The sequence below is a fragment of the Rana temporaria genome, chromosome 5 (assembly GCF_905171775.1).
Source record: "Rana temporaria chromosome 5, aRanTem1.1, whole genome shotgun sequence".
NCBI lineage: Eukaryota > Metazoa > Chordata > Amphibia > Anura > Ranidae > Rana > Rana temporaria.
The window spans coordinates 428,111,288-428,125,017 of NC_053493.1; the positions used below are offsets into that span (position 1 = coordinate 428,111,288).

The following is a 13,730-nucleotide window of genomic DNA, read 5'->3' on the forward strand; positions in this document are numbered from 1 at the left end:
GAGGTTGTCATGCAGGAGCAGGTCAGCACATGTGGGAGGCTCCATATGAGGTCATCATGTAGGGGTTGGTCAGCTCGGAATGTGAAAGACTCAACCTGAAGACATGAGTTGTGGTGCTTGAAAAGCATCTGGGAGGCTCCATTTGAGGTCGTCATGCGGGAGCGGGTCAGCAAAGCATCTGGGAGGCTCCATTTGAGGTCGTCATGCGGGAGCGGCTCAGCACAGCATCTGGGAGGCTCCATTTGAGGTGGTCATGCGGGAGCGGGTCAGCACAGCATCTGGGAGGCTCCATTTGAGGCCGTCATGCGGGAGCGGGTCAGCACAGCATCTGGGAGGCTCCATTTGAGGTCGTCATGCGGGAGTGGGTCAGCACAGCATCTGGGAGGCTCCATTTGAGGTCGTCATGCGGGAGCGGGTCAGCACAGCATCTGGGAGGCTCCATTTGAGGTCGTCATGCGGGAGCGGGTCAGCACAGCATCTGGGAGGCTCCATTTGAGGTCGTCATGTGGGGGTGGGTCAGCACAGCATCTGGGAGGCCCCATTTGAGGTCGTCATGTGGGAGCGGGTCAGCACAGCATCTGGGAGGCTCCATTTGAGGTCGTCATGTGGGAGCGGGTCAGCACAGCATCTGGGAGGCTCCATTTGAGGTCGTCATGCGAGAGCGAGTCAGCACAGCATCTGGGAGGCTCCATTTGAGGCCATACATGGTTGGAGTGTGGAACCAGCAGATGAACGCAGAGTTGCGGAGTGTTTGTCTCTCATTCCGGATGAGTTCCAGAATCGGCACATTTTTAGGCCTTCAGCAATGGTCTGATCGAGATTGGATCTTCCGTTGCATTTTTCATGGATTGTGTGATTATGAAGGAGGAATCTCTTGTATTCTGCATGTTGTGGAATGCTTTGGACCTCATTTATTTTGGGGCGGAGGAGACACTGGTCCGCTGCTCAGCCTGAAATCGTTGTCTGATATTGTCCTGTAGGGGGCACACTTTCCACCAACTCTTTGTGCTCGGAGCGCTCTGTCAGTGGTCTCAGTCTATCGACGTTCAGTGGGAAGAGTGATGGGGTCAGTCTGACCCAGAGGTCTTATTCCGTCTGTAGCGGGGAGCAGTGGGGTGACACAGCAACAGGTGAGATGTTGGGATTTGGAGATCGGAGCTCCACCCGCCTCGCTGGTACCTTTTTACATATGAATTGATTGTCTGTTCTCACTGGGTCGTGGATTTGTAGGTTTCTCTCCAAGTGATTCCCTCAGTCCAGCTCCAAATTTTGGGGGCACAGCAAGTCCCAAACTAGATCCTCCACCTTCTCCTCATGCCAACCGCAAGAAGCACCGCAGGAAAAAGAGCAGTGGCCCACAGCGTCCAGAGGGGGCCCCTACTACGGGAGAGGGTAATATGCTGAATGCTGAGGATGGGGTCTCTGGGGTGAGGGTTCTGCATCATTGGAGCCTAGTTTGTGTTGACAAAGTAGGAAGAAGGATTACACCGTCATCGAGAACCACAGGGGGAGTGACTGCTGGGACAGGAGTAAAGGGGCATTACCATGGGGATAGTGGGGCATTACTATGGGGATATGACTGTTGGGAAGGAGGGTAGAGGGGCATTACTATGGGGGTATGACTGTTGGGAATGAGGTAGAAGGGCATTACTATGGGGTGTAACTGCTGGGATGTGGGGAAGAAGGGCATTATGGGGGTGTGACTGTTGGGAAGGGGGTAGAAGGGTATTACATGGGGGTGTGACTCTTGGGAAGGGGGTAGAAGGGCATTACTATGAGGGTGTGACTCTTGGGAAGGGGGTAGAAGGGCATTACTATGAGGGTGTGACTGCTGGAATGTGGGGAAGTAGGGCATTATGGGGTTGTGACTGTTGGGAAGGGGGTAGAAGGGTATTACATGGGGGTGTGACTCTTGGGAAGGGGGTAGAAGGGCATTACTATGAGGGTGTGACTCTTGGGAAGGGGGTAGAAGGGCATTACTATGAGGGTGTGACTGTTGGGAAGGGGGTAGAAGGGCATTACTATAAGGGTGTGACTCTTGGGAAGGGGGTAGAAGGGCATTACTATGAGGGTGTGACTCTTGGGAAGGGGGTAGAAGGGCATTACTATGAGGGTGTGACTGTTGGGAAGGGGGTAGAAGGGCATTACTATGAGGGTGTGACTGTTGGGAAGGGGGTAGAAGGGCATTACTATGAGGGTGTGACTGTTGGGAAGGGGGTAGAAGGGCATTACTATAAGGGTGTGACTCTTGGGAAGGGGGTCGAAGGGCATTACTATAAGGGTGTGACTCTTGGGAAGGGGGTCGAAGGGCATTACAGGGGGGTGTGACTGCTGGGATGGGGGGAAGAAGGGCATTACATGGGGGTGTGACTGCTGGGATGGGGGTAGAGGGGCATTACATGGGGGTGCGACTGCTGGGATGTGGGGAAGAAGGATATTATGGGTGTGTGACTGTTGGGAAAGGGGTGGAAAGGCATTACTATGAGAGTGCGACTGTTGGGATGGGGGTAGAAAGGCATTACTATGAGAGTGCGACTGTTGGGATGGGGGTAGAAAGGCATTACTATGAGAGTGCGACTGTTGGGATGGGGGTAGAAGGGCATTACTATGAGGGTGTGACTGTTGGGAAGGGGGTAGAAGGGCATTACAGGGGGGTGTGACTGCTAGGATGGGGGTAGAGGGGAATTACATGGGGGTATGACTGTTGGGACGGGGGTAGAGGGGTATTACATAGGGGTGTGACTGCTGGGATGGGGGTAGTATGGCATTACATGGGGGTTCGACTGTTGGGAGGGGGGTAGAGGGGCATTACATGGGGGTATGGCTGTTGGGACGGGGGTAGAGGGGCATTACATGGGGGTATGGCTGTTGGGACGGGGGTAGAGGGGCGTTACATGGGGGTATGGCTGTTGGGACAGGGGTAGAGGGGCATTACATGGGGGTATGGCTGTTGGGACAGGGGTAGAGGGGCATTACATGGGGGTATGGCTGTTGGGACAGGGGTAGAGGGGCATTACATGGGGGTATGACTGTTGGGACAGGGGTAGAGGGGCATTACATGGGGGTATGGCTGTTGGGACAGGGGTAGAGGGGCATTACATGGGGGTATGACTGTTGGGACAGGGGTAGGGGGCATTACATGGGGGTATGGCTGTTGGGACAGGGGTAGAGGGGCATTACATGGGGGTATGACTGTTGGGATATGGGTAGAGGGGCATTACTATGGGGATATGACTGTTGGGACGGGGGTAGAGGGGCGTTACATGGGGTATGACTGTTGGGACGGGGGTAGAGGGGCATTACATGGGGGTATGGCTGTTGGGACAGGGGTAGAGGGGCGTTACATGGGGGTATGGCTGTTGGGACGGGGGTAGAGGGGCATTACATGGGGGTATGACTGTTGGGACGGGGGTAGAGGGGCGTTACATGGGGGTATGGCTGTTGGGACAGGGGTAGAGGGGCGTTACATGGGGGTATGGCTGTTGGGACAGGGGTAGAGGGGCATTACATGGGGGTATGACTGTTGGGATGGGGGTAGAGGGGCATTACATGGGGGTATGACTGTTGGGACAGGGGTAGAGGGGCATTACATGGGGGTATGGCTGTTGGGATAGGGGTATAGGGGCATTACATGGGGGTATGACTGTTGGGACGGGGGTAGAGGGGCATTACATGGGGGTATGACTGTTGGGACGGGGGTAGAGGGGAATTACATGGGGGTATGACTGTTGGGACGGGGGTAGAGGGGCGTTACATGGGGTATGACTGTTGGGACGGGGGTAGAGGGGCATTACATGGGGGTATGGCTGTTGGGACAGGGGTAGAGGGGCGTTACATGGGGGTATGGCTGTTGGGACGGGGGTAGAGGGGCATTACATGGGGGTATGACTGTTGGGACGGGGGTAGAGGGGCGTTACATGGGGGTATGGCTGTTGGGACAGGGGTAGAGGGGCGTTACATGGGGGTATGGCTGTTGGGACAGGGGTAGAGGGGCATTACATGGGGGTATGACTGTTGGGATGGGGGTAGAGGGGCATTACATGGGGGTATGGCTGTTGGGACAGGGGTAGAGGGGCATTACATGGGGGTATGGCTGTTGGGATAGGGGTATAGGGGCATTACATGGGGGTATGACTGTTGGGACGGGGGTAGAGGGGCATTACATGGGGGGTATGACTGTTGGGACGGGGGTAGAGGGGAATTACATGGGGGTATGACTGTTGGGACGGGGGTAGAGGGGCATTACATGGGGGTATGGCTGTTGGGACAGGGGTAGGGGGGCATTACATGGGGGTTTGACTGTTGGGATAGGGGTAGAGGGGCATTACATGGGGGTATGGCTGTTGGGACAGGGGTAGGGGGGCATTACATGGGGGTATGGCTGTTGGGACGGGGGTAGAGGGGCATTACATGGGGGTATGGCTGTTGGGACGGGGGTAGAGGGGCATTACATGGGGGTATGGCTGTTAGGACAGGGGTAGAGGGGCATTACATGGGGGTGTGAATGTTGGGACGGGGGTAGAGGGGCATTACATGGGGGTGTGAATGTTGGGACGGGGGTAGAGGGGCATTACATGGGGGTATGACTGTTGGGACAGGGGTAGAGGGGCATTACATGGGGGTATGGCTGTTGGGACAGGGGTAGAGGGGCATTACATGGGGGTATGACTGTTGGGACAGGGGTAGAGGGGCATTACATGGGGGTATGGCTGTTGGGACAGGGGTAGAGGGGCATTACATGGGGGTATGACTGTTGGGACAGGGGTAGAGGGGCATTACATGGGGGTATGACTGTTGGGACGGGGGTAGAGGGGCATTACCATGGAGTTACTAGGCCGGGCTGTATGAAGTCTGTAGTAATTTGGAGTCTTGTGATGAGAGGTCCACACTGAAGATCATCTTTTTGCCGGTGATGGGGCCATTGGTCCAGTTCCATCTTTGTTACAGAATGTGAGAGTGCGGGAGCCATCATTCATGGGGGTGGGGGAGGGGGGTATCACCTGATGGAAGGGGCAGACGTACACGGGGGTGAGGAAGGGGGATGGCATTAGTGCCCCCGATGTTCTGAGCTGTAATCTGTGTCTCTCTGCTTCAGAACCAGAAGAATCGTACGGCTTTGTGATCGTCTCGTTGACCGGCCAGAGTTGGCACTTCGAAGCTTCGGTGTATGAAGATCGGGAACTTTGGGTTCAGGCCATCGAAAGCCAAATCCTGGCCAGTCTGCAGAGCTGTGAGAGCACCAAGAATAAGGTGCGGTGGTTGTGTTGCCTATCCGGTGATGTCCTGTCAATGTGGAATGCTCACTGACCTTCACTTCTCCTGGCCCTCACCCTACCCACCATCAATCCCTCTGCTCTCATTACAGACACGGCTCGGCAGTCAGAGCGACGCTCTCGCCATTCAGTCTATCCGGAGTGTGAGGGGGAACAGCTTGTGTGTAGATTGTGACACTCCCAGTGAGTACCTGCCTGTCCACCCCGTCCATCACGCCTTTTCCAATGTATGTCCTTCCTCCCCCCTCCCTAGGTTGTGTAGCCTACCAAACGTCACCGTCCATCCCGATAAGAGGAGGACGCCCAGTTATGGCTCCAGAGTTTGCCTGATTGTTCATTTATTGATTTACTTCCTGTCGTGTTTTTCATTTTTCAGATCCGGACTGGGCCAGCCTAAACCTTGGAACGTTGATGTGTATAGAGTGCTCGGGAATTCACCGCAACCTTGGGACACATCTCTCTCGCGTGCGCTCTCTCGATTTGGATGACTGGCCGGTTGAACTTACTATGGTCATGATGGCCATTGGGAATAGTCTGGCCAATTCTGTGTGGGAGAACTGTACAGAGGGGTACAGCAAGCCGACCCCGGAGAGCTCCAGGTGAGTTCTGCCATCTTCTCACTCGCTCTCCACTTTGTGACGTGTCTAGTAGTAGTCACAATCCATCCTACGCTAGAAAGTGGGCAGAATTTCCTGCACTCTTCAGAGGGGCGACATTTACCCCTTCGCCCCACTCCCCCGTGATGTACCAGTTTTGCTGGAGTTTGCCTCCCCCCACCATAAATGGCGACATTGATATTGAAAATCTGACTGATCCTGCCAAAAAAACGGTCTCTTATATTTGCATAGTGATGATATGAAGGTGTTTATTGTCACTGAGATGTTTGGCTCCTTTTTAAATCCCTCAAATGGCCCTGATGAAGAGTTCCCATCCCCCGGAATGTTTGGCCTTGGTACAGACACACACAGGAAGGGTCATTTCCTACATCTGTGGTATCTGTGTATAAATAGTCAATTGGCTCTCGCGTGGATGCATTGAACAGGCTAGATACTGAGTTATGGGGAACCGTCAAAAGACCTGCGTAACAAGGTAATGGACCTTTTTATAAAGATGTAAAAGAATATAAAAAGATACCCAAAGCCTTGAATTTACCAGTCAGTAATGTTCAGTCACTTATTAAGAAGTGGAAAATTCAGGGATCACTTGATGCCAAGCCAAGGTCAGGTAGACCAAGAAAGATCGCAGGCACAACTGCCAGAAGAATCGCTCGGGATGCAAAGAAAAGCCCCCCACAGGTAACCTCAGGAGAAACACAGGCTGCTCTGGAAAAGACTGTGTGGTTTCAAGGAACCCAATATGACGATACTTGACCAAAAGTGAGCTGCATGGTGGAGTCACCTTACTGGGCCAATGCCACAAAAAAGCCCGGTTACAATATGGCCGACAACACCTTGACACACCTCCCAGCTCCTGGCACACTGTAATCTGGAGTGACGAGACCAAAATAGAGCTTTATGGTCACAACCATTAGCACTATGTTTGGAGCAGAAGAATCCTATCCATATTGTGAAGCATGGTGGCGGCTCACTGATGATTTTTTGGGGGGAATCTTGTGAACATTGATGGAAGATGAATGCAGAATGTTATCAGAAACTACTGGCAGACAATTCTCATTCTTCTGTAGGAAAGCATGGGATGCTTTTGGACTTTACAGAACAACAATGGCCCGAAGCACAAGGGCATGCTGACCTTCCAGAAGGACAATGACCCAAAGCACAAGGCCAAGCCAACCCTCCAGCAGGACAATGACCCGAAGCACAAGGACAAGCTGACCCTCAGGGCAATGACCCGAAGAACAAGGCCAAGCTGACCCTCCAGCAGAACAATGACCCGAAGCACAAGGGCAAGCCGACCTTCCAGCAGGACAATGACCCGAAGCACAAGGCCAAGCTGACCCTCCAGCAGGACAATGACCCGAAGCACAAGGCCAAGCTGACCCTCCAGCAGGACAATGACCCGAAGCACAAGGACAAGCTGACCCTCCAGGGCAATGACCCGAAGCACAAGGCCAAGCCGACCCTCCAGCAGGACAATGACCCGAAGCACAAGGGCAAGCCGACCCTCCAGCAGGACAATGACCCGAAGCACAAGGGCAAGCTGACCTTCCAGCAGGACAATGACCCGAAGCACAAGGGCAAGCTGACCTTCCAGCAGGACAATGACCCGAAGCACAAGGGCAAGCTGGCCCTCCAGCAGGGAAATGACCCGAAGCACAAGGCCAAGCTGACCTTTCAGCAGGACAATGACCCGAAGCACAAGGCCAAGGTGACCCCCCAGCAGGACAATGACCCGAAGCACAAGGGCAAGCCGACCCTCAAGCAGGACAATGACCCGAAGCCCAAGGCCTAGCTGACCTTCCAGCAGGGCAATGACCCCAAGGCCAAGCTGACCCTCCAGCAGTACAATGACCCGAAGCACAAGGCCAAGCTGACCCTCCAGCAGGACAATGACCCGAAGCACAAGGCCAAGCTGGCGCTCCAGCAGGACAATGACCTGAAACACAAGGCCAAGCCGACCCTCCAGCAGGACAATGACCCGAAGCACAAGGCCAAGCCGACCCTCCAGCAGGACAATGACCCGAAGCCCAAGGCCAAGCTGACCCTCCAGCAGGACAATGACCCGAAGCACAAGGCCAAGCCGACCCTCCAGCAGGACAATGACCCGAAGCCCAAGGCCAAGCTGGCGCTCCAGTGGTTACAGCAGAAAAAGGTGGTGGTTCTGGAGTGGCCGTCTCCTGACCTTCATTTCATTGAGCCTCTCTGGGGAGATCTCATACAAGACCACTAAAAACATTCCTTGATCTGGAGGCATTGTGCCAAGGCCAATGGGCAGCTATACCACCTGCAAGAATTTCTCATAGACAACCATTACAGAAGACTGACAGCTATTATTAGTGCTACAGGGGGCAATACACAGTATTAGGAACTAAGGGGGTGCATACTTCTGAACAGGGGGGGGGGGGCATTTCATTGGTTTACTTGTTGCTATGTTTTTTTATGATTGGGCTGTTATCACCTCCCGTTACAGAATAGGAATCCCATAAGAAATGCAAGAAATGGGTTCTGCTGCTCACTCCCCTCATACATCCTGTATATTATCAAACCTCCATGGAGGGGGAGGGGGGACACACTTTTTAGCACACCTGTCCTTGCACCATGCACTGCCATTAATCGGTGAAGTTCCCCAGCTTGTCGTCGAGGTCCATTCATAGGTTCTTTGTGTTCTGTTGCTCTTCAGGGAAGAAAAGGAGCGGTGGATTCGTGCCAAGTATGAGCAGAAGCTTTTCCTGTGCCCCCTGCCAGTCTCTGACGTGCCCCTGGGACAGCAGCTCCTGCGAGCCGTGGTGGAGGATGATTTGCGGGTGGTGGTGACGTTGCTCGCTCACGGTACAAAGGAGGAGGTGAACGAAACGTACGGAGACGGCGATGGGCGCTCGGCGCTTCATCTCTCGGCAGCAATGGCCAACGTTGTGTGCACACAGCTTCTCATCTGGGTAAGAGGAGGGAAGAACTGGGGTTGGGTTTCCTCGCAGATATTACTTCTACTAACGCGTTTCTCTTGTCTCTTTAGTACGGTGTGGATGTGAAGTGCTGTGATGCTCGCAGTCTCACTCCGCTTTCATATGCTCGTCGCGCTGGCAGCACGGAGTGTACGGATATTCTCCTCCAGTATGGCTGCCCCAGTGACAGTTCAAGCCCTGCCCTGTAACCCCTGAGGACTCACGTGACACGACGCGGCGTTCCCGCTGGTGACCTGGCTCTGGCAGCCATTTTTTATTTTGTTTTATTATTGATTCTCAGGATTCAGGACTATACCTCCGTGTCCCTGTGCTGACCCTCCATCACATGTTCTTGCTGCTCATTGTTGTACGTGTCGGTCCTGCAGAGCAGCGTATGTAACACTAGTACAATCCTTATCTAGCGGCATTATTCAATGTATTCATGGCAGTGACTATGCACAGCCTTGTGTGCACGAGACGGTTCATAAGAAGAATCATGGAACATCAGTTATTAACAGTGTTAAGGTACAAGAAGGTACGTCCTGCTGATGGTGTTCCCGGAACGCACAACGCCGTCTGCTACTTGAAACGCGTAATGTATAGAGTGTTAGTATCTTCATCACCTTTACATTTCTGAATATATGGTTTTTCATGGTACCGATAGTTGGATCTGTTTGCTGGTCTCCCGTATCTCTATAGATATGTATATATGTATTATATGTATAAGACTGTTGGCTGGATAACACTTTGTGGGGATAAATGAAGCATTTTGTGTTTACATACATTATAGTATTCGGTATTGTATATTTACTTGACGCACGTCTTCTCTGAGCTGGAAGAAGGTGCCGAAATCTTGACTTGACTCGCAGGTTCTCTTCTGCATTAAATCTGAAGACACGTATATAGTAGTAGGCCTTTGTTAGCAGATCTCCAGGACCGGGGGGGGGGGGGGTTCCTAGGTCTGACATTTAGAAAGGTCTGTGTGAGGATCTGATACTTTCCTCGAATGTTTAATGATTGCCTCCAGAATTCTTCATTATCTCACCCATCCGTGAGCCGACCTTCAGTATTAGGGAAGTGGGTCTTGGACAGCCAGTAGGTTGGAGCTCCTGGGAACATCAAGTGAGATGGATCGGGGATAGACTTCCTGGTCTGGTGGTAGACATTGTATGACAGACCTGGATTAGAGGATAATGTAAGGCAAACTTTCTGGTCAGGAGGTAGACATTGGGTGACAGGCGTTTCGGATTAGTGTTGCATGTCGAGGGACAGATAACCTGGTCTAGAGGTAGACCTTGTCAAGGGACAACAAACCTGGTTAGGCAGTAGCCATCGAAGGCAGAACCTCCTGGACTAGAGATAGATTTGGAGTGAGAAATTTCTTGGTTTGGAGGTATACAATGCGAGACAGACCTCCCGTATTAGTGGTACATGTCGAGGGACTGATGACCTGGTCTAGAGGTAGACCTTGTCGAGGGACAACCAACCTGGTTAGGAAGTATACAATTAATGAAGAACCTCCTGGACTAGAGGTAGATGTTGAGTGACTTGGTTTGGAGGTAGACAATCCTCCTGTATTAGTGGTACATGTCGAGGGACTGATCATCTGGTCTGGAGGAAGACCTAAAAAGACAGACCACCTGGATTAGAGGAAAATGTTGTAGGACAATAATCCTGTTCAGGTGGTAGACATTGTGGGACAGACCTCCTGAACTAGGATACGTGTCAAGGGACAACCAACCTGGTTAGGAAGTAGACAATTAATGAAGAACCTCCTGGACTAGAGGTAGATGTTGAGTGACTTGGTTTGGAGGTAGACAATGTGAGACAGACCTCCCGTATTAGTGGTACATGTCGAGGGACTGATAACCTGGTCTGGAGGGAGACCTATAAAGACACCCCTGTATTAGAGGTGAATGTTCTAGGTCCGGTGGTAGACATTGTGGGACAGACCACCTGGACTAGTGGTACCGGTCAAGGGACAACCAACTTGGTCAGGAAATAGACATTGAAGGAAGAACCTCCTGGACTAGAGGTCGTTTTTGAGTGGCAACCTTCTTGGTCTGCAGGTAGATATTTAAGGACAGACTTCCTGCACTAGAGGTTCATGTTGATGGACACAATATGAAATCTGAAGCTCCTGATCAATGGCCACAAGATGAAGATGAAGAAATAAATGATCATGTTAATGGACTGCAGGCAGAAGGGGTTCTGTAGAAACGGACACAGAATGGGGGACAAATGAAGGAGAAAGCAGAAGGTAAATGAGACCTTCTCAGGGTACCGGGCTAACAACGAATTGTGCCCAACACAGGATAGCCATTGGAGCGTGGGGTGAGGTGGGGACAGAGTAGAAATGAAGATGATTCATTGGTGAATGGATAGTACATTTTTCTACAGTAATGATCCAATCTGCTGGTCAGAGAGGACAGGGTAGATTCTGTATAGAACATATCTGGGGTTATGGTCAGACTGGGGTTCTGTATATATAGTTCCTGGTATAATGGTCAGGTTGTGTAGTATTGTATATATTATATCTGGGGTAATGGTCAGATTGGGTTTCTGTATATCTGGGGTAATGGTCAGTTAGGGGTTCTGTATATCTGGGGTAATGGTCAGATTGGGTTTCTGTATATCTGGGGTAATGGTCAGTTAGGGGTTCTGTATATCTGGGGTCATGGTCAGATTGGGGTTCTGTATATCTGGGCTTATGGTCAGGTTTGGGTTCTGTATATTTGGGGTTATGGTCAGGCTGGGCTTCTGTATATCTGGGGTAATGGTCAGATTGGGGTTCTGTATATCTGGGGTTATGGTCAGGTTGGGGTTATGGTCAGGCTCGGCTTCTGTATATCTGGGGTTATGGTCAGGTTGGGGTTCTGTATATCTGGGGTAATGGTCAGGTTGGGGTTCTGTATATCTGGGGTAATGGTCAGATTGAGGGCCTGTATATCTGGGGTAATGGTCAGGCTGGGCTTCTGTAAATCTGGGGTAATGGTCAGATTGGGGTTCTGTATATCTGGGCTTATGGTCAGGTTGGGGTTCTGTATATCTGGGGTAATGGTCAGGCTGGGCTTCTGTATATCTGGGGTAATGGTCAGGTTGGGGTTCTGTATATCTGGGGTAATGGTCAGGCTGGGCTTCTGTATATCTGGGGTAATGGTCAGGTTGGGGTTCTGTATATCTGGGCTTATGGTCAGGTTGGGGTTCTGTATATCTGGGGTAATAGTCAGGCTGGGCTTCTGTATATCTGGGGTAATGGTCAGGTAAGGGTTCTGTATATCTGGGGTTATGGTTCTGTATATCAGGGGTAATGGTCAGGTTGGGGTTCTGTATATCCGGGTAATGGCCAGATTGGGGTTGCTTGGCTTGGACAGCAACCCTATCCCCACCTGTGATTGGGCAATGGCAGGGAAGTGGTACACGGCTGGGTCATCATTCTGCTCGAATGACCGCAGTGGGCAACACAACGAAGTCTTAATTGGCTATTGATGTGTTCTCCCCTCCTATGAGCCTGCTGTACAGGGTGGATATCAGGACAGGTTTAGGTGTATATATTTGATGACCTCTTTAATTGGCTGAATGGTGCTTTTTATAATTATTTAGTTATTGCAGGCCTTCTTTTAGAATGCTAGTTACCTGGCTGTGCTTGGTTTCAGTCCTTTCTGATGCACTCTGGAAATGAGGGTCAGAATGTCTTCTCTATCATGGTTTCAGGTCTACAATGGCGGATCTCATTCAAGACGGAGACATTTCAACAAGAATATTCATCGAATCTTCTCAGGACTTGTCCTGTCTGTGACCATTTTTTGGTCTTATGGTTGGTGGGACATTTGATCCTGATGATGATCTGATCTTCACAAATATCTCAAAAACTTTCTTCAAAACCAATTCAGCTCTGCCCCAAGAGATAGGCATGGACCTCCAGGTGGTTGCATTCCTAAGATCTTTCAAGGATGGTGTGGGAGTCCAGGAGGTTGTATACATAAGATCTTTCAGGGTTGGTGTGGGTGGGTGACGAGGAGGTTGTGTTCCTAAGATCTTTCAGGTATGGTGTGGGAGTCCAGGAGGTTGTATACATAAGATCTTTTAGGGTTGGTGTGGGAGTCCAGGAGGTTGTGTTCATGAGATCTTTTAGGGTTGGTGTGGAGTTCAGGAGGTTGTATACATAAGATCTTTTAGGGATGATGTCGGAGTCCAGGAGGTTGTATACATAAGATCTTTTAGGGATGATGTCGGAGTCCAGGAGGTTGTGTTCCTAAGATCCTTCACTGGTTTCCAGGACGATTGTTGGGAAATGTGAATCAGAACGTGGTATCTGAAGAGGACAAATCATGATGTGGAAGAATTTGTTTGTACATTGTGTACAGTTTATTTATATTGCTTTGTACATACGCTGAGTTGTCTTGTGTATGTGCTGTGAAATAAAACTTGACTTCCTTAATGTCGTTGTGTCCTTTGCTGGGAAAAATTTGTCATTTCGGAGCCCGAAGTCATAATTTTTGTGTAAGCAGCTTGGAGCCACGGACTGACTTCCTCCTCCATCCCGGAGTCCTTCTCCGGCACGAAGAGAGGCAATTGTAAGAAAAGGTGAGTTATGACAAAGTGAGAGGAAGGTGGAGAGTCCTAAAGAATAATTTCAGGGGAAGAGATTGAAGAGAAGGATCTCCAGGGAAATACTTCCTGTGCCTCGAGCCACACCGGAGAGACAACCGGAGATTCGGGAAGTGAAGACGTGGCTGAGGAATTGGTGTAGGAAGGACGGGTTCAGGTTCCTGGAGAACTTGGCTGACTTCTCAGTCGGTTACCGGCTCTTTAGAAAGGACGGGCTGCACCTTAATGGGGATGGTAAAGCTCTTTTGGGAAGAAAGTTGGAGGGGCTTTTAAATTAGGTGTTGGGG

At 51.2% G+C, this 13,730-nt stretch overlaps 1 protein-coding gene across 7 annotated transcripts in view; it reads left to right on the top strand.

Moving 5' to 3' along the window:
- LOC120941766 (arf-GAP with GTPase, ANK repeat and PH domain-containing protein 3-like) overlaps positions 1-13,273 on the top strand; it is a 118,285-nt gene extending 105,012 nt beyond the window's left edge. For 2 of the 7 annotated variants that reach the window (XM_040355432.1, XM_040355439.1), the window contains 8 exons: positions 981-1,130; positions 1,231-1,392; positions 5,096-5,250; positions 5,366-5,456; positions 5,650-5,872; positions 8,571-8,826; positions 8,904-11,649; positions 11,832-13,273. In XM_040355432.1, the coding sequence (XP_040211366.1) occupies positions 981-1,130; positions 1,231-1,392; positions 5,096-5,250; positions 5,366-5,456; positions 5,650-5,872; positions 8,571-8,826; positions 8,904-9,041 (1,175 nt within the window). In that variant the 3' untranslated portion in view covers positions 9,042-11,649; positions 11,832-13,273. The remainder of the gene's footprint in view (positions 1-980; positions 1,131-1,230; positions 1,393-5,095; positions 5,251-5,365; positions 5,457-5,649; positions 5,873-8,570; positions 8,827-8,903; positions 11,650-11,831) is intronic. The other 5 variants (XM_040355435.1, XM_040355434.1, XM_040355436.1 and 2 more) reach the window with 5 other exon arrangements.
- Positions 13,274-13,730: the final 457 nt, after the last annotated feature.